Source organism: Zeus faber (assembly GCF_960531495.2).
Source record: "Zeus faber genome assembly, chromosome: 2".
In the NCBI taxonomy this organism is placed as follows: Eukaryota; Metazoa; Chordata; class Actinopteri; order Zeiformes; family Zeidae; genus Zeus; species Zeus faber.
Genome location: NC_137189.1, coordinates 5791813 through 5812579, shown reverse-complemented (window position 1 = coordinate 5812579; position 20767 = coordinate 5791813). Strand labels below are relative to the sequence as shown.

The following is a 20767-nucleotide window of genomic DNA, read 5'->3' as shown; positions in this document are numbered from 1 at the left end:
ATCATCAACAAATTGAAATATTAATACTGCAGCAGCGTTTTCACTGCAGTTAATACTGTATGTCACTTTTTTGCCTACTGTTACTTGTATTAGTAACGTCGCCATATTGTAACGTGTGCTTACCGTAGACTAACTGCCATCTGGCAATATTGGGCTCACTAGTCACTAGTAGGCAGAGTGCGACTAGTTAGCCACTATAGTGCTACTTCATGTTAACTTTGTAAAGAGAGATGTGTACATATACTGTATGTTATTTCTTATCTAATTGTAATTTGTATATCCGTCTTGATTATACTGCATATATCAATTCCCTCTAGGAATTAATATAGTCTTATCTTGGAAAACACTGTATGAAAGAACAGTATCACTTTTGTGAACCATGTTGTAAGCAGAGGAAACAGCGCTGTAAGGTGCCCACCACTCCTGGCCTGCCCCCTGGAGGAAGGACAAGCCTTGATGGGAAAAAAGTGGAGAACATAATTCATGATTCCCATTAATTGTATGTGTGTGTGTCAGCTGCCGTAGCTACACATATGAAGAAGAAGAAGAATCTTTATTCATCACACACCACACCACACAACACATGCATATATACACATGGCCTCTGCATGCTCTACAGCAGTGGGCAGCATTCGTCGACACGCCCGGGGACCGTGCCACATGTGCATGTGTGGTGGGTGCAATGACCATTAAAGACGATCTAAGCTTGTCCAGTTTCGTTTCGTTTTTGTTTTTTTGATATAGCTCACTTGTGTTAATGCTCCAAAAGGCAGCACAAGGGGCAAACATGAGAGTTGTTGTGATTTTTACACATATTCATTTGAAAAGGGCTGAACTTCTAAGAGTCGAGCATGGTTCACAGCATATCGAGTGTGAGCTGTGAGCCCTGCTGGGCTTATGTCAGCATTGGTTTGATCAAATCCATAAACGTACAGAAAACATTAATGCAACTCAACTATTTTATTGTTAAAATCATTTTTGCTTTCTGTTTATGTCCCAGGTTTTAGGCAAAACCGTAGCTTTCCTTTCCATTTAAAGTTTCCAAGCTTAAAGTTTGGTGAGCTTTTATAAAGAGCGAAATTCAAATAACTATGCTTTTTTCAGAAGTAGATTGGGGAGATGATTTTCAGGGCGATGGCCAGTATTTAGAAATCCTTCACATAACGGGCAGTCTTGTGATTAATTTAATTCACAGATATATAACTTAATGCAGCTTTATGCTGTTATTGCAATAATTGAATAAACATCAGCAGCATAGAGGTTCCACATTGCCACACACGAGCCTTGTACCTTGGTCTCAGCAAGCCAGCGGTGAGGGTCTTTCACCAACCCTGGCCTCTGGGAGATTACCTAAAAACAGGAGGGAAAAGACTTGAAACATTGTCCGTCTTACAAGTGTGATAATAATAACAATAATAATAATAATAATAATATTCTTTATTTGTATAATAAAAATAAGTATATATTATACTCAAATTTGGGTCAGTTATTTAGACCTTAAAGGATCACGATCATTCCTCACCAAATGATTTTCAATCAATAAGCCTAAGCATTCATCAGGTCTTGTTTTCAAGTCTTACAGAGTAAAAAGCGTTTTTTTGAAAGTTGTACTTTCATGATACTGTATGTTCACAAGTGTTGTTTGTTAAGGAGATCAAATATATTTTAGATAAGAGTGCGAGACAGAGAGCGAGCGAGAGAGATATCGATAGGATAAGTACAGACAGACAGATTAATCAAATTCAAACCAACATCGCACGGAAGTGGAGCAATCGGGGCACATTTTGCGCACCTGCCTCACTCTCTCCCTCCCTTCTCTGTGTGCCAGAACAGTGTGTTTTAATTTTATTTTTTGTCTCCTAATGAAAAGAAACAAATGCGTATGGAAAAAAACCGTGCGTACTGGGGACACTTTCTCTGCGCCCCCCCATTGTCTTAACTATCCACACCATCTTAACCATCCCCCCTAGTGAGACCCGGTGGCGTGTGCTGCTGGCAGAGCCTGGAACACCTGTAGAGTCTGGACAGAGCCTCTTCCAGAATAATGCAGGTTTTTTTTTATTTAATGAGCACAAAGCTGTCCCTGAGCACACTGGAGGTATGCATACAACACTTGAATAAAAAATAATAAATTTCTGCTGAAACACTGCATATTTTTCGAATGTTAATTTTCAGATTCAAATAATAACAAGGCTTGAAGTAAAATCAATCAGTCAATGTTCTACTGTGATTGAAGGTTTTTCTTTTTACAATTCAATTTGAAAATAAAATCGCAATTCTATTATTTCCCCAATCGTTCAGCCCTTATAGATAAATAAGAAATTTGCCTTTCCCTTAACTTTGAGGGGGTATGGTCCTAAACTGTTCATGGCATCCTAAACTGGTGTGTCTGTTTTAACAACCAGTGCTTGTGTGTGTGTGTCTGTGTCTGAAGAAAGACGGAGCTGAGGGACTGTGTTGCACTAATCCCAGACAGACAAGCCTGTCAGCGTAAGCGACACAGGCTGTATCACTCATAATGATGAACAGCGACACGTGCAAACACACTTGTATACTATGCACACAAACACACACACACACACACACACAGACAGACAGACACACACACACACACACACCGACTCCAGTGATGTGGTGTTTACGCGACTGACAGACATCGGTGGAAAAACGCACGCAGCAGGAGTTTTCCGGGGCGCTTTGTGTCACGTCTCACGAACAATAACCGTGGCAACACGGTTATTGCAGCAACTTTCCCTCCCCCTCCGTTTCTCAACCGTCGCTCAAGTGTCACATTCGAGTGAAGTCAATCCCCCAAGCCGTTACCATGGCAGCTGGAGTGACAACAATGGGGGTGCTTGGGAGTGCTTGTTGCCACCGACACCCCAACCCCCCACCCCACCAACACGCTGGTGTTTGAGGAGTGCAACAACAGAGCGGCTGAGTTTGCCGCTGTGTTGGGGATGTAACATATTTACCTCCTCTTTCTCCATCTCTCCATCTCCCTCTCTCTCTAATCTACCTTTCCTTCCTTACTTTAACTTCTAAAAGGTTTCTCTATGCTTGTGGCAGACAAAAAGGCGGTAAAAACGTTGGGAAAAACTCAACGAGCAGACTGGGGTTTTTGTAGTGAAATCTCCAGTGCTGTTTTGGGCTGCACACTGCGGTGGAGGCAAGAGCACCTGCTGCAGCTAATACGAGTCAGGCGTTCTCTATACGTGCCTGTCTGGATTTGTTTCTGTTTTATGTTGTGCATATGTGTGTGTGTGTGTGTGTGTGTGTGTGTGTGTGTGTGTGTGTGTGTGTGTGTGTGTGTGTGTTTCACAAAATAGCTGTTTGTTCCTTGCCGCCTCCAACTGAGAAAATAGTAAAGAAAGAGAATGGTAAACTGAGGGGTATGTAGAAGACATGGACACAGGAAGTGGTAGTCGCACAGGATCAGGGGCCTCAAACTACAGGTCTGGGGGCCAACGGCCGAGACAACGGTGATAATATATTGATAAATCTGGCAAGCATATAATTATTATTATTATTTTTAATCACAATGCTTAATTAGTTCATTCAATTTGTGACCCACAGCATACTTCAGTGTCATTTTTTCCGCACCATTTGAAAGTGGAGAATCAGAGCTTCCAAACAAGGTGTCACTTGTGCAAATCAAGCAAATATTTTTAAAGCTATGACTTGTTAATGACAAAGGTGTGGCAAACTGTGATTCTGAGATAATCACCTCCAAAGTTTTACCCACACCAGGTTCATTCAGCCAGCTCCCAGAATGCAAATGGGGTTGCCAGACAGACAAAGCCTCATGGCTACTTAACATAATGCTGAATGGGCCAATCACGAACAGAGTCAACAACACAAAACAATTTTTGTTTTTAAAAAAACCTTTTATTTAACAGTAAGAATATACATGTTTTATAAAAGTGGAATTATTTTGGAGTTTGAAAGTATGGACAACACAACAAAATGTAGAGTCTATCAATAATGAGTCTCAGAAAATCTGAAATCTGTAAATCTGTCACCAACCCCAATGGACTTCATCACGTCATCAACTTCTTCCATTGTAACAACAACGGGCATATCGTTGGTCTCCTTCGGTGGTTCTTGAAAATATTCCTTTGATCGTCACATTCAGGTTGAATTCCGCTGTTTGAAATGTTCTCCAAGTCCAGAGAAATATCAGATTCAGTGTCGCTGTCGGAGAACTGACTATCATCCCGGAAAAGGAAAGCCAGTACGCGCTGCTTAAACTGACTTGGAACTATCGCACTGGTCAGAGGTCCGCGATATGATTTAGATGTTCCTTCACCGGCTTCTTGTAATCCATAACAAGATTTCAAGATTCAAGAGTTTTATTCGTCACATACATATACATACTTTGATACATATATGCAGTGAAATGTCAATGCAACGCACCCGGTGATTGCACACAATATGTTCTAGACTGAACACAGTCGCCACCTAAGAATTTCTACTTGACTAACTAACTGATTCCTAAAACGTAAAGCAGTAAGTCGAATACTGTAGAATAAAATAAAAATATATAGAGTAAAATAAAATAAAATAGGAACTCAACGGTAATGCAGGGTGGGGGTACAAAATAGATAAAGGGAATAGGCTTGTGTATATGGGATAGACTTATGTATATGAGATAGGCTATTTATGTATATACAGATATGTGCATTAAAGTGGCATGTGAATAAAGTGAGGTAGAATAGGAGATGTTGAATATTGTAGTGAACACCAGGGCTAGCTGGTTGGCACAGTTCTTCAGTACTCATCCAGATATGCCATCTGGGCCCGCAGCTTTCCTGGTGTTCACCCGCATCAGAGCCCTCCTGACGTCATGCTCAGACACAGAGTGCGCGCTCATCCCCAGCGGTGTAACTCCAATTAGCTGGCGAGCTAGCGGTGCTGTTGCCAGATTCAAACTGCGCATAAAAGGAGTTCACTTCGTTGGCAAGGGAGGCGTCCACACTCGTGGCTGGGGAGGAGCTGCTCTTGTAGTTTGTTATAGTCTGCAGCCCCTGCCACAAGCGTCTGGTGTCCCGTTGCTTCATCTGTAGCTCCACAGTCTCTCTGTACATCCATTTAGCGTCCTTCACCACCCTCCGCAGATTGTAAGACGCTGCTATGTAATTGACCATATTTCAGGACACAAGACCATCGTAGTAAGTGGCCGTGCAAGCATTCAGTGCAGCGGATGGATTTATCGACCCACGGTTTCTGATTTGAAAAATTCCGAACTTTCACAGTGGGAACGATGCTGTCCGCTAACGTAGCCACGAAGCTCACCACTACGTCCATAAACTCGCTGACGTCACTTGAACTTGATTGGAACATGTCCCAGTCGACGTCAGTCAGGGCGCCCTGAAGCGCGGCCTCTGATTGGTCCGTCCAACGCTTCACGTCCCTCGTCACCACCAATTCTCGTGCCATCAGAGGCCTGTAAACGGGAACCAGCGAAATCGTGCCGTGATCTGATTTCCCGAAGGCAGGGAGTGGGACGGTGTTGAATCAGTTCTTGTAAGGTGTGTAGCAATGGTCCAAAGTTCTATCTCCCCTGGTGGCACACGTGATGTGTTGGTGGAAATTAGGCAGAACTTTTTTAAGGTTTGCCCTGTTAAAAGTCCCCAGTCACCACCACAGCCGCGTCGAGATGTTTGTTTTGAAATCGACACAACACATCATACAGGTCCAACAGTGCTGTGTCGGTGTCCGCTTGCGGTGGAATATAAACGGCTGTGATGATGATCGTGCTGAATTCCCAGGTGAGATAAAATGGAAGGCATAAGATTGTCAGCTGTTTCAGGTTCGGCGAGCAGGAGCGGGAGAGAGACTTTGTGTTGTTGCAAAATGGCAGTTTTTGCTGCGGTGGGTCACATTCTACAAATGTTTTCAAAGATTATGAGATAGAAATCTTCATGGTTACGTGTCAATTTCTAACAGTATTACGAGGCAATTCACAAATGTGTCTCACCACAGCAAAAGCCGCCATCTCGCGCATTTCTAAAATTGCCAGGAGCAGCCAAATAAGTTGAAAAAAACCTTTCTTGAAGGAAAATTAGATTTTTCCAGATTCGTGTTCCTTTGTGTTTTTTTTTAATCTCTCAACATATTTTCAAAACCGAGTTTGATTTATAAATAGTAGAAAAATGTTAAACCGTGGAGTTAAATATTCCCGTTAGATGACATGACCGAGACGCAGAACAGCACTGAACAACGCCGATCGATCGTTTCCTTTAAAGCGACCGTCCAGGCGAAGATCATTCATCCATATTCCATGTGATATGAAGCCACAATGTGAAACCGTTTTGATAGAATTCAACCTTGAAATCGTACCACTTTTACACACACATCATTGTTGCGAAATGGCGAAGAAGAATAACACTTCGCGCCACGCACCTACGTCACTTCCGTATACAGACAGTTAAAGCACAGGGGTGTTTCAGTCTCACTTGTCTGTGAAAAGTTTCTTCTCTGTATCGTTATGGATTACGCGAAGCGGGTGTGGGAAGCTCTGAATCATATTTCGGACCTTAATCTGACTGGTGCGATAGATCCAAGTCAGTGTTAGCAGCGTGTACTGGACTTAATATCCGCGATGATAGTCAGTTCTCCGACAGCGACGCGGAGAAGAACAGCGCTGCTGAATCTGATATTACTCCGGACTTGGAGAACATTTCAATCAGTGGATTTCAAACTTAATGTGACGATGAAACGGAATATTTTCCTCTAAGAACCACCGGAGACAGGAGAACGGAAGCAGTTGATGACGTGATGAAGTCCATTGAGGTTGGTGACAGATTTTCAGATTTTTTGACACTCATAATATTGATACTTGATACATGTATATTCTTACTGTTAAATAAAAGCTTTTTTAAAAACAAAATTAGTGTGTTTTGTTGAGCTTTTGTGATTGGCCCATTCAGCAGAATGTTAATTAGCCTTGAGGCTTTGTTTGTCCGCCAACCCCATTTGCATTCTGGGAACTGGCTTAATGAACCTGGTGTGGATAAAACTTTGGAGGTGATTATCTCAGAATCACAGTTTGCCACACCCTTGTCATTAAAAGTCATAGCTTTAAAAATAGTTGCTTGATTTGCACAAGTGACACCTTGTTTGGAAGCTCCGATTTCCCACTTTCAAATGGTGCGGAAAAAATGACCCTAAAGTACGCGGTGGGTCACAAATTGTCGACGTCTGTACTAGGACAGTAAAAATAAATGTAAAGGAGGAAAACTCAGTCTTATCTATGGGGAAACATGGGCACGGTAGTATAGCTATTGCCTTAGATGCACTTTGCTGCTGCATGGGAAAACTAGAAATCCACATCCATCACCCCCTAACTAACTTCAATGACACCCATTAAGTTTGTTAGTTGTAATGTGAGAGGCTTGGGCTCACCAGCTAAATGTAGCCAAATCCTAAGTCACCTCACCAGGATGAACCCCAGCTTCTGTCTACTACAAGAAAATCACCTCACTCCTCAAACTCAAAGCTAAATTGGGTAATCAGATGTTTTCTGCATCATACAAGTAAAAAAAAAAAAAAAGTGTTTCTATATTGATAAATAAATAGTATTCCATATCAGAATAAAACCAAAATATCAGACACAGAAGGGCATTTTATAATGATTATCAGAATTTTAGGAAACATCAAATTAACCATAGCTAATATTTATGGCCCCAATGAGGACGACCCAAATGTCTTTCACAATATATTTTCAAAACTCTTTGAATTCTCTGACTCAATTATTACACTGGGAGGGGACTTCAACACAGTAATTTATCCAATTTTAGACTGCTCACAAAACAGAAATAATCACAAGCCCTGGTATTCGTCGGACACTATAAAATAATATGAGTGATCTTGCTCTTAGCGATCAAATAATCCAAATAAAGGAAAATACGCATATTATTCACTACCCCACCAAAGCTTCTCTAGAATTTACATTTTTTTGACAAGTTACTCTGTAATGTCCAAAATCACTAATCCTGAAATCCACCCTATTGTTATCTCCAATCATGGGCCGATTAGTTTCAAGATGTAGTTCTGAGAGGTAGTATTATTTCATTCTCCACTCACAAGAAAAAGAAAGGAAAAGAATGCAAAAATAAACTAGAAAAACGATTAAAAGATTTCCACTCCCAACAAGCCCACTCACCCACTGAGCAAATCTGAAATTAGATCAGGACAATTACATCTCAACTTCATCATATCACCCATCAAAAGACACAATTGCTCATGCAACGAATAAGAGCGAATTATTTTGAATTCAATGACAAATCAGGTAAATTTCTTGCCAATCATTTGAAACGCTATAGAGAAAAAACACTTATTACAGCCATCACAGATCCACAGGGTAGGATAACATACAACAGACCTTTATTATAAGCTATATAACTCAGTTAAATTAATCAAATATATCAAACATTAACTCATTCCTCGATGATTTCGATCTCCCTTTACTTTCCACAGAGCAGGCTACCACATTAGATCAACCACTGACTCTAGAAGAACTCAGGAAAGCTGTCTTTTCTATGCCCAAAAATAAATCACCTGGATCAGATAGCTACCCAGTGGAATTCTATGAACGCTTCTGGCCACTTATATCCCGATTATTCATCAGAATAGTCACAGGGATTAAGTCAACCTCCACCATGCCTCCGCACATGAATACTGCCCTTATTTCGGGTTTGCTCAAACCCAATGAGGACCCAACCCTCACCTCCAATTATAGACCCATAAGCCAAATTAATTGTGATTTAAAGATTAGTAAAACACTTACCAACAGAATTGAATAACTAATTCCATTCATTATTCACCCTGACCAAACAGGCTTTGTCAAGGGCAGACACTCATCCAGCAATATGCAGCGCTTATTCAGTCTGATCAGCATATCTCAAAGGAACAACTTAAATACTGTTATTGGCTCTTTAGATGCCAAAAAAATTATTTGACAAGAGTTAATTAGACATCTCTTTACCACCCTTGTGTTGTCCCACCTCAAATCTATCACAGACCCTCTCCCGGACCCCCTGCAGTTCACCTACAGAGCCAACAGGTCTGTAGACAATGCAGTAAACTTGGCCCTCCACTTGGCATAGGTTCCCTCAGGAACCTACGCCAGGATCCTGTTTGTGGATTTCAGCTCTGACTTCAACACAATCATCCCAGCTCTTCTGCAAGATAAGCTCTCCCAGCTGATCATGCCTGACTCCACTTGCAGGTGGATCACAGACTTCCTGTCTGACAGGAGGCAGTACGTGAAGCTGGTGGAGGGGATGAGTCGGCCTACAGGTGGGGAGCTTGACCAGAACAATCTGGAGCTCAATGCTGTGAAGACAGTGGAGATGGTTGTGGACTTCAGGAAGAACGGGGCCCCACTCACCCCCATCACCCTGTGTGACTTCCCACTCAACACTGTGGAGTACTGCCGCTTCCTGGGAACCATCATCTCCCAGGACTTCAAGTGGGAGCTGAACATCAGCTCCGTCATCAACAAAGCCCAGCAGAGGACGTACTTCCTGCAGCAGCTGAGGAAGTTGAACCTGCCAGCGACGATGATGGTGCACTTCTACACGTCCATCATCACTGTCTGGTATGCCGCGAAAACCACCAAGGACAAGGGCAGAGTGCGGCCTATCAATTGCTCTGCTGAGAAGGTGATTGGCTGCAATCTGCCATCCCTCCAGGACCTGTACGGCTCCAGGACCCTGAGGCGTGCAGGTAAGATTGTGGCTGACCCCTCCGATCCCGGACACAAACTGTTTGAAAGCCTCCTGCCAAAGGGAGGTGCCCTTTGGCAGGAGGCTGCAGACCAACAAGGCCAAAACCTCTCGCCACATGAACAGTGTCTTCCTGTCTGCAACTGGCCTCAGGCCCAGGACCCCCACTGAAACGGACACCCAGCCGCTCCCCCTATAGACACTACACGGACCTGTAAGCCTTCAATTGAATGGGTATGTCAATGCCTTACATTAACGCACATTCTTCATTCTTCTGGACTCTTATTCGTACATATTGCACATACGGTTATGTACTGAACATTTGCACATCCTGCACAAACTGTACAGCTCTTTATACCTCCTACTCTGAACATTTGCACATTCCTGCACAAACTGTACAGCTTTATTTAAAAAAAAGCCTTATTTTACATATTTGCACATTCCTGCACCAACTCTACAGCTCTTTATACCTCATACTCTGAACATTTGCACATTCCTGCACAAACTGTACAGCTTTATTTAAAAAAAAGCCTTATTTTACATATTCTTATATATTTATAGATTGTTTTCCTATTGTTCTATTTTACATTTATGTTTCTTGTATGCACCGAACACCAAGACAAATTCCTTGTACGTGTAAACTCACTTGGAAATAAAGAAGACTCCGTTTCCAACCAACAGTACATTGGTTTAATACTCTAAACTCAATAATCAATGAATTATATTGGAAATACAAGAAACCGAGATTTAAACTAGCAACACTACGGAAAAACAAAGACTTTGGAGGCCTGGCAGCACTAAACTTCAGATACTACTATTTAGCGAACCATCTTCAATTTATAATTAAATGGTAACAAACAAAGCAACAATTGGGCCATGGGTGGCAAGACATTTAACAAACAGAATGTCAGGATTTATCAATATCTGATCTCCCATTTCTTATCTTATTCTGAATCCATAAGGAAACATAATTGCTTTAAAAACCCATTCATTGCAACGACTCTGTCAGCCTGGTGGAGATTCCTCAAACTCAGTAGTCACACTCTATCTCCAAACAAATTCACCCCAATCTGGCACAACCTGGATTTTCTGGTTAAAAACTGACCAATAATCTTCAGGTCTTGGAAAAGGCAAGGACTTACACATCTGGAACATATTTTTGAAAACAATTAGCTTATATCCTTCCCAACAAGGTATTACATCGGTGGCCACAGTTTCCTTCAATTCCTTCAACTACAGCAGTCTCTAAAAGTTCAAATCAAATTGACGAACAACATCCTACAACCACCTCAGATGATTGAACATCTTACTCATACGGGTCATTAAAAAAAATCCCTTTTCCAGAATATACAAACTTTTATTAAAAACAGATGACATCTTTACCCACCATGGAATGGGAAAGAGAACTTTCTGTTTCCACCGATATCAACCTGTTGAAGCTTATTTGCAACAACACCTTTTTTATGACCCGCAATTCCAAAATGCAACTCATCCAATATAACATTCTGCACAGAACTCACATCACCCAACACAAAATGTTCAAAATGGGTTTTGTGGATAAAGACGATTGCTCTCACTGTTCCTTTTATACCAGAGATGACCACTTTCATGCCATCTGGCTCTGCCCACCTATCCAGACGTTCTGGACCAACATCACTAAGAATCCATCAACCCTTATGGGTCACAGCATTCCAGTCTCCCTGACTGTATGTCTCCTTCGTTGACCCACCACTTTAACACCACCAACCCATTTTGATCGCCTTAACAATTGCAATAAAATAATACTACTCAATTGGAAAAACAGAGATATCACCACATCCCAATGGTTACATTTATTAATTGAATACATCTAAATGGAAAAACTATTGGCAATATCCAAAAACAAGGTTGATTCATTTAATGAAACATGGACTACTTTTATCACTGACATAACCCCATCAATTGATACTTGAGTCTACCTAAGTCGGGGCAATGTCGTGGTGTTTTGGGGCATGTGGGGGTCCTCCTGGTCTCATCGGGGCTCTGCGGTTGGGTGGGTGCCTGGCGGCTGTGGGGACGTCCGTGGCGCTTAGTCCCGGGGCCCCACGGGGGTGTTAGGGGGCCGGGTGGTGGTGCCCACTCGTTTCTTGGTTGATCTGGCCTGTCTCCGGGTGTGGGGGTGGGGTGCTCCTGGGGGTGCCTGCGGCTGGCATCCAAGTGTTGGTTTGAGGCATAGTTACAGGGTTAGGGCTCGGGTGGGGGGTGCGAGTTGCGTTGTTCGGGTCTTGGCCCGTGGTCGGCAGGTCGGCGCGCTACTGGGGTCGCCTGTCCCATGGGCGGGTGGTGGGGCTTGTGTGTCCTTGTGCGTCCTGGGGCTTGTGCTGGGGCTGGTTCGACGTTCCGTCCGTCCTCTGGATCTCGGTGCGCTGGGTGCTCGTCGCTGGGGGGTGTGGGCTGTGGGTGGGGAGGGGGGCCGTCTATCGCCCTCTGTTCTGTGACCGGGGGCTGACCAGGGGCCTGATGGGGCCGCGGAGCTGCCCGGCATGGTGGGCCTCTCTGCACCCGTGGGACAGGTGGGGTGCGGGCTATGTGGGTGGGGATGTGGCTGGCGGCTGCGATCTTGCCCGTCAGGCTCCAAACACACATGCTTCTCGTCTGTCCCCAAATTTGAATACCACTCATATTAGCCTAGAACACATACATGTACTCACACACAAATCCTACTCGGAACAACACTCCACCAGACCAGGGTTTGTGGGGAAGGAGGGGTGTGAGTGATTCGGGTTTGACTTGCTTGGAGGAATCGCAGCCCCACATCCGGCAATTTTAACTTCAATTGCTAACAGCACAAATTGAGCACTGGGGTTTTCCAGGGTGGCGGGTCGCTGGTGGGTTGTGTGGGGGGGTGGTTGGCCAGGGCGGCGGCCGGCTGGGCTCAAGTCCTGGCGGCTTGCACCTGGTGGATTCTGGTTGCATTCCTCTCATTTTCTTCCTCATTTTATTACCATAACTATGACAGGAAGAGGCCATGTGCCCAATTGCTGTTCCAGTTTTCCTGGACCTAGTTAACTCACTTCTCGATACATGTCGATGTTTGTGTTTTTCTGGGTTTTTTTTGGAGTAGTGATAAGTTATTTATAGACACAAACATGGTAAAATAGTTCACCAAAGAGGGGTATTGGTGGTGGTTCTGTACAACAAAAAACTGTGCTTTTGTCATCCTAGAGGTCGTTCACAGGACAGAGTTAGTGCAGCAGTTCTTGGTGATTAAAGAATTAATAAAGAACTGCAGTGCAGATTTAGAACTTGAACTCCACTTGCAGACTAACTCTGTCCGAAATGCAAATACTCTGTGTTGTATGCCCAGCATGCTGACAGCACAGGTTTAAAATATATATATATACATACACACTGTATATATACAATTCTGAGAAATATTTGTCGCCCGTTTAGTGACAAATCATTTTTCCTATCACAGTATTCCACACTCTGCTTGATAGCACATTTATCAATTCTTAAATTTGAGTGTAAATCTTCCATACGAGAAGACTGCAGGTGAAATGGAGTGGCGGCTCCGCTGGTCTACATCACCCGGCTTGGAGCGGGCGGGGTATCTCGAAGTAACTTGAAACTTAATACACCCTTTAACTGTTAATGATTCCCCTCATTAGGCCAATCACTGGCCAAGTTTGACTTCTTTTCAACATGACAGGTTATAGATGAGGGGAGGCGGTGGCTGAGGTGCGATGCTGCAGCGCTACCTGGCCAGATTGGGAAATCTATAGAAGCAGATTAAGACCTGGCTGGCTTCATTAGCCTGGAGCAGTGGAGGAAAGCTGTTGGTACGCCTGTATAGGGGATACAAGGTGCCAGGGTGTGTGTGTGTGTGTGTGTGTGTTTGTGTGTGTGTGTGCGTGCGTGCGTGCAACCTTATTCACCATACTTTTATGGGTATATATTCTATGCATACGGCAAATTATGTAAGAAATGCTTTTTCTACCAATTTCAATAAACTTAAATAAACTGAACACATTTTTGCTGGGTAATGGCAATAAATCATGACAAAATAATATAAAATAGCTTCTTAGTAGCGCCTACAAATTTGCACCTGTAGACGCTTAATTTCTCGATTTCATACTTACTGCAATGGAATAAACATTGTGAGAACGATTGTGAGCGCAAACTTTCAGTCTATGAAAACATCAGAGAAGCTTGTTTGGTCGGTAAATAAACGAAGATGTGATTAATCTGACACATTCCATACACTTGTATCACTCACTATTATTATATCACTAGCAGTAATTCAAATAGGGAGAACAAAGCACATGTTCAGACATCACAAAGGAATTGATCTCAATGTTGAATAGAACCTTACTTCCAGCAGGATCTGAGAGCATATTTATTGACACTTCTGCACAAATTCTCACAAATGCAATTTTGACAATAATTTCCGCAGGGTTTAACCCTTTCAGTCATTGCTCTCAAACTGCGCCATGAGTTGCCAAGTAGACCAAATTTTAAAACTAAAATGTGTCCCCTGCTGTACAACAAAGTAAAAGCTGCTGCTGGAGAATCAGCAGTGCTCCAATACAGAGCTATTTAGTACCGGTATCAAATAGAGTTTCAGCCCATTTAGTAGTCAGTCTTCCACACATTTTACATTACCCCCGACCATTTTCCTGATGATAGCTCAAATTACATGTGATTCATGTCTTGGAAATATCAAATAATATGGTCAGAAACCTTAAAATGATTTCCTCTGACAACTACGGTAACACGGTAACACAAAGGCACTTTGACACGGCCCTAATTTGTAATTGTTAATTCCATTTGAAAAGGCAGCATCGCCATTGCTTTAACAAGGAAAATGGTCAGGGATAATTGGAAATGTGTGTGCTGACTAGGAGGCCTGAATGAGCTAAAATTCAATTTGAAACCAGTATGGTCCTTAAATAAAGGATTGGAAATTAAATTGGAAAATTTAAAAAATACCTTCATTCAAACAAAATAACACCGTTTTACTGAATGGCTCATAGTGTGGGATATTGTAGTGTGTAAAGAATGGAATATCAAATAGGGATCTCAAAATCCATATTATATCAAATAACTTCATTTAAGAATGGTATTCAACAAAAACAAAAATTCACTCAAACCCCATTATGGACATTGAAAAGCACCTTATCTATCCAGTACATATACTGTATATTTGTATATATGAACTCAACTACCCCTCACCAACTATATAAATCAAGTATATATGAACTCTCTCGCATCGTACCTGCAGGTTGTATTCAGCGCCCCCCTCCAGGCCGCGGCAGGCCGCGTCCAGCTCCTCCCCAACGGAGGAAAGCACCATCTCCCGCTCAGCCTCCAGACAAGACGCGTTCTCCCTAAGAACGTCCAACTCCTTTTCTGAACCCCGCTTCTGCTTGTCCTCCAACCAGGCCTGAGGAGTGAAGAGGAAGGAGTCTGTTTTGTTTTTTATGATGTAATATACAATATTTGGTATAAACACTAGGGCTTGGAGTAAAAAGAAATAAAAACAGCCAATACAAATCGGAATATCAAAACTTTGTTTGGAAGCTATGCAACCATTTTCCTCTTAAATTAAATACTCTGCTTCTCTAAGTGTCACAAATTAGTTCATTTCAGTAATAATAATTTTTTACTTTCACACACTATTCAGTATTTGGGATAAAAATTGAGCTGTTTTTATTTTAAACACAATGTGTTTATAGTATTGTATTCACTTGTATATTTATTTAATTTCCATGAAACAAAGTTCCATACAATACTGCAAGTTCAGTAAACATTTATCTTGTATACAGAAAACTAAAGATGAATTTAATTATTTAGTTTAAATAGACCAAATGTGTTGCTTGTATTATTTTTTCACATGGTATACTGAATTTTTTTTTTTTCAATTCCCCTCAAGTATAAAACGTCAATCTCATCAATATTGTATTGAATCGATATTGATAGTGCTCATTTGTGTTGAAATTGAATCGTATTGTGAGAGCAGCCCTGGGGAAGCGTGGATCATTACCCCGTCCCCAGGATAATAAACCACCATGTTACATTAATAAGTGCCCCTTTTGCACAATTTGTTCGTTTTTAAATCAATACAGCTCCCCATCCCCTGAGCTGTATTGATGGGAGAGAGATGGGGAGTTCACTGAGCGATGCTTCAATATTTCATCTATTATTACGAAACACCTGGGACCATATTGATAAAAAAAAAACTTCCTTTAAAAAAATGTGTTGCGTGGGATTTGCAGCCATCTAGCACTTACAGCCTTACTAAACCTTTTTATGATCACATGGCATGGGGGAAGGAAATAAAGAAGGAAATACATATAAAAAGGAAAGAAAGAATGTAGAAAATTAAGTTAGAAAGAAGCAAAAAAAGAAATAAGGAAATAAGTAAAGCAGTAAAAAAAGAAAGCAGTAAAAAATATGTTTCCATGACTTGAAGGAAGGGGGTAAGGAAGCAAAGAAAGATGTAAAAAAATAAAGAAGGAAATAAGAAAGAAAGAAAGTAAAAAAAATAAAGGAAAGCAAGAAAGAAAAAATAATGAAGGAAATAAGTACAGAAAAATAGTAAAACAAATAAAGAAGGAATGAAAGAAGGAAAGAAGAGAGAAATTTGTATAAAATAAAGGAAAGATAGAAGTATATAATAAAATAAATAAAAAATAATCACATGACTTGAAGGCGGGAAGGAAGCAAACAAAGAAGTTAGGAAATTAGGGTAAGAAAGAATGAGAAAATGAAGAAAAAAAAGAATAATAAATAAAGAAGGAAATAAGAAAGAAGTAAAATAAATAAAGGAATGTATGAAAGAAAGAAAGATGTTAAACAAATAAAGAAGGGAAAGAAAGACAGAAATAAGTAAAGAAGTAGAGAGAGATAGAAAGCTGTAATTGCTTGGAGGCATGAGAGAGCGGGGGCCTGGTTCAACTGCATCGTGTGCTTATCTGAGTGTCAGGAATTTGAAATGAATCCACACGTGATGTTGAAGGAAAATGGAGCCCACACTACCTCTGCAACGGAGCAGCCAATGAAAACACTGCGCGTCTGCCTGTCGATGGGTTCGTCATTAGGAACCCTGTCACAATTATTACGTTATCGCCTGCGAAAATCATCTGGTTCCATAATTATATGTTTTCATCCAAATGTCAAGGGAATTTTTAAATCAATGTTGGAAATGTCGCAACAAATAAAATGTCAATTAGGCAAGTTTCCATGAGCTGGGTGGTGAGGAAAATTAACTGTCGACCCAAATATTTATGTTCCAAGATGAATGCCAATAAATGGCTTTATAAGGTGGACGTGTATTATTACACTAACACAGCCCTACACTGTGATAGTCACATTAAACACAAACAAACAAACAAAAAAAGAGATTATATGACAGGTAATTGTTAGCAAAATGTCATGATTATTACAGCCATAATTTTATTTATATTTCTTATATAATCTGTGCTTATTCTACTTTGTTTCCTAGAAATGCACTGTGTGCACAAAATGTAGAAATGCTGCGGCCAAGTAGCAGCCTATTCGGCCATGTAACGAACATTCTAATATTCACAATTATATATTTCAACATATGTAATTGGAGCCAGATATATCTTTGCACCAATTTCTGCAGATAAAGGGCAGATTGTTCATTGATTGATTTTTATTCATGCCATTTATTTGTAATTGAATTAACATATTTCAATTACATTTGTCATTGAAAATAAAAAAAATTGAATGAAAATATGATTAACATTGGAGCATTGGACAACAAAAACAAATGGGCAAATAAATGACAAGCCGCAGTGATTTCTGATTGTCAAGGTGGGTAAGGCTGGATTTCTGCTGCATCAATTCACCATTTAAACCCGGAATGAACTTCCACACAAATACACTGACCGACGGGGGGGGGGTTAAAGCACTCTGTTAACAGGGACAGTACTTACATCTTCCAGTTCCTGTTTGAGTATCCTGTACTTCCTGTGGAGTAGCGTGTGTGCTTCCTCTTTGGTGTTGACCTCCTTCACTAGCTTGTCGCACTCCTCCTTCATGCGGTCCAGTTTGATGTTCAGCGCCCGGCACAGCTCCTTGTACGACGCCGCTTCTGCCTGGAAGAGAGACGATAGTGTTAGCAATATTCTGGACATATTAGGATCTAACCAGGACTAGTATTTTAGTATATTTTATTTTTTATCCATTTGAGAGAACGCCATCTGCGATCCATTAACTACTGGATTCGTTACACCTGGGCCACACCAGAAGCGACACCGTCAGCATCATGTCAGCAACATGTCAGCAACATGAAAGTGTTACTTCATTTGACGATTCGTCAACTTCATCTGGGTCTGTCTTCACTCCATCTACAACGTGTTTGCACAAACAGCTTTCTCGAGACTTTAAACTTCAGATTGTGAAATTTCCCAACTTTCAATGGGTAAGTGGCTTTAGTGAATCATAATTACTCAAAATATAAGCTGACTAAAAATGGCAACCATATTTTCAGTTTCGGCAACCAAAAGTTGAAGCCGGGTTGCCAGCACTTTTAAAAGTTAGTGTTGAACCCTGCTAACACCAGCAATGTTTTATTTTAAAATTTGTGTGTTTCCTATGCATGTCCCTTACAACCGTAAGATAAGATTGTGTGAATCTAGAATCTTTACGGACAGGAATACTGTCCATGTATTAGTACTGGCCAACAAATCGATATAATATTGAGAATGTAATATGATGACACCTGGGATTTTATAGTCAAATGTAGTTTTTTCCTGCTCTTAAAGAAAGAACAAATTCTGTAAGTGACGTATGTGATATACAGTACATGGCCAAAAGTATCTGGACACCCGAACCCGACCACACCTACATGTGTTTGTTTCATTTCAAAACCATGGGCATTAATATGGTATTTCTGCTATAACAGCCTCTACTCTTCTGGGAAGGATTTCCACTATATTTTTGAACATGCGGGGGTTTTGCTTCCATTCAGACACAAGAGCATCAGTGATGTCAGGCACTGATGTTGGGCGATGGGGTCTGGCGTTCCACTTCATCCCAAAGGTGTTGAATGAAGGTCTGGAATCTGTGCAGGCTAGTCAAGGTCTTCTACAACAGAGTCAGTAAACCACTGTGCACAGGGGCATTGTTATGCTGAAACAGAAAAGGGCCCTCCCCAAACTGTTGCCACAAATTTGGAAGTGCATTTTTCTAAAATGGCATTGTATGCTGTTGCATTAAGATTTCCCTTCACTCCAATGAAGAGACATAGTCCGTTATTCCTCCAACACCAAACTTTACAGTTGGCACTATGCATTCAGGCATCTAATGTTCTCCTGGATCCATCAATCCAGATTTGTCTATCAGACTTCCAGATGGTAAAGCCATACCTCCAGAGAACGCGTTTCCACTGATCCACAGTCGAACGGCAGTGTGTTTTACACCACTCCAGCCGACGCTTGGCATTGCGCATGGTGATCTTAAAGCTTGTGTGCTGCTGCTCGCCCATAGGATCAGGTTCAAGAAGCTCATGAAAAATTGTGTTGAAATTGCTTCCAGAGGCAGCTTGGAACTCGGTAGCAAGTGTTGCAACCAAGGACACTGCACTCGACACTCCTGTTCTGTGAGCTTACCACCTCCTGGTTGAGCTGTTGATGCTCTTCGAAGTTTCCACAATAACAGAAGTTGCAATTGCCCGGGCAAGTCTAGCAGGGCAGAAAGTTGATTTGAACTGATTTGTTGGAAAGGTGGCATCCCATAAACATTGCCACATTGAAAGTCACTGAGCTCTGTAGTACGACCCATTCTACTGCAAAGTTTGTCTAAGGAGGTTGCATGGCTGCTTGATTCTGTGTACTTGTTAGTAATGGGTTCGCTGAAAAAGCCATACCCATTAATTAGGTTTGTTCACATACCTTTGGCTATGTAGTGTATATGAATCTAGAAAAGTTGTGTAAAAATCTTATAAATGCACCAATTGTCATCCCGAAAATATATTCAAATTCTTTATATCACACATTCGTGAAACATTTTGGATATTTGATTTACAAACTATCGCCCAGCCTTAGCATGGCTTCCTTTTCACAAAATGCATGTGTATCTTTCTGATAAATACAAATTACCAATCTGTTTTGTTCAGTCAATACAATTCCACTGCTGCTAATGGCAGTACAATGACAGAGCTCTATTTAGTTTTCCCCTCACACCATCAGCCGTGGTTAAGTTAACTTTCTCCTTCTCCTGTGGCCTGCTGCCCCCGTCGATAGCTGCAGTGTTTGTAGCGCGACACCGGGAATCGATATGACCACAGCACAGGAACCATTTGATCAGTGTGGCCTGGGAAAGCGTGGATCATTACCCCGTCCCCAGGATAATAAACCACCCATGTTACATTAATAAGGGCCCCTTTTGTACAATTTGCTCGTCTTTAAATCAATACATGGACCCGACCCAAAGAGCCTCTGCTACTTATCAGGGGCCGTGGAGTTCGCTGAGCGACACTTCAATATTTTATCTATTGGTGCAAAACAGTGGGGACTATATAGATAAAAAACCTCTTAAAAAAATAAGTGTTTGGGATTTGGCACCACTTAGCATTTGCAGCCCTACTAAACTTGTTATTAGCACAAAACTTGAAGGCAGGAGGTAAGGAAGAAAAGAAAGAAAGTAGTAAAAAAAAAAAAGAGTAATCAGCAAAGTACCGAATGTGCTGCTAATTGCAAATATATTTCAGTATATGTAATTGGAACCAGAAATGTCTTTAAAAATTTTTTTTTTATTCATCCCCTTGATTTGTAATAAATGAAAAAAAGATAGAGTGGTAGTGGTAGAAATAAACATATAAAATAAAATCAGCAACTGAGAAAATATTTGGCAAGCCGTCCAGTCATTTCAGAAAAATAATTTTCATGTACGTGCATTAGTATTTCTTTCTAGAGCTGCCTCCACACATGAACTCCAGACAATGTCTGGATAATCAGGTTTGGACATTGTCCAGAGTTGCCCTGTCACACATGTAGCTCACAATCTCCGTGTCAGACATGCTCACA

The 20767-nt window shown here is 41.4% G+C and overlaps 1 protein-coding gene across 1 annotated transcript in view; it reads right to left on the bottom strand.

Moving 5' to 3' along the window:
- Positions 1–20767, bottom strand: part of cep128 (centrosomal protein 128) — a 106305-nt gene that overhangs the window by 40282 nt on the left and 45256 nt on the right. Inside the window, exons 17-19 of the mRNA XM_079996610.1 lie at positions 17675–17836; positions 14989–15156; positions 1291–1350 (exon numbers count right to left, since the gene is read on the bottom strand). Coding sequence (XP_079852736.1) covers positions 1291–1350; positions 14989–15156; positions 17675–17836 — 390 coding nt within the window. The remainder of the gene's footprint in view (positions 1–1290; positions 1351–14988; positions 15157–17674; positions 17837–20767) is intronic.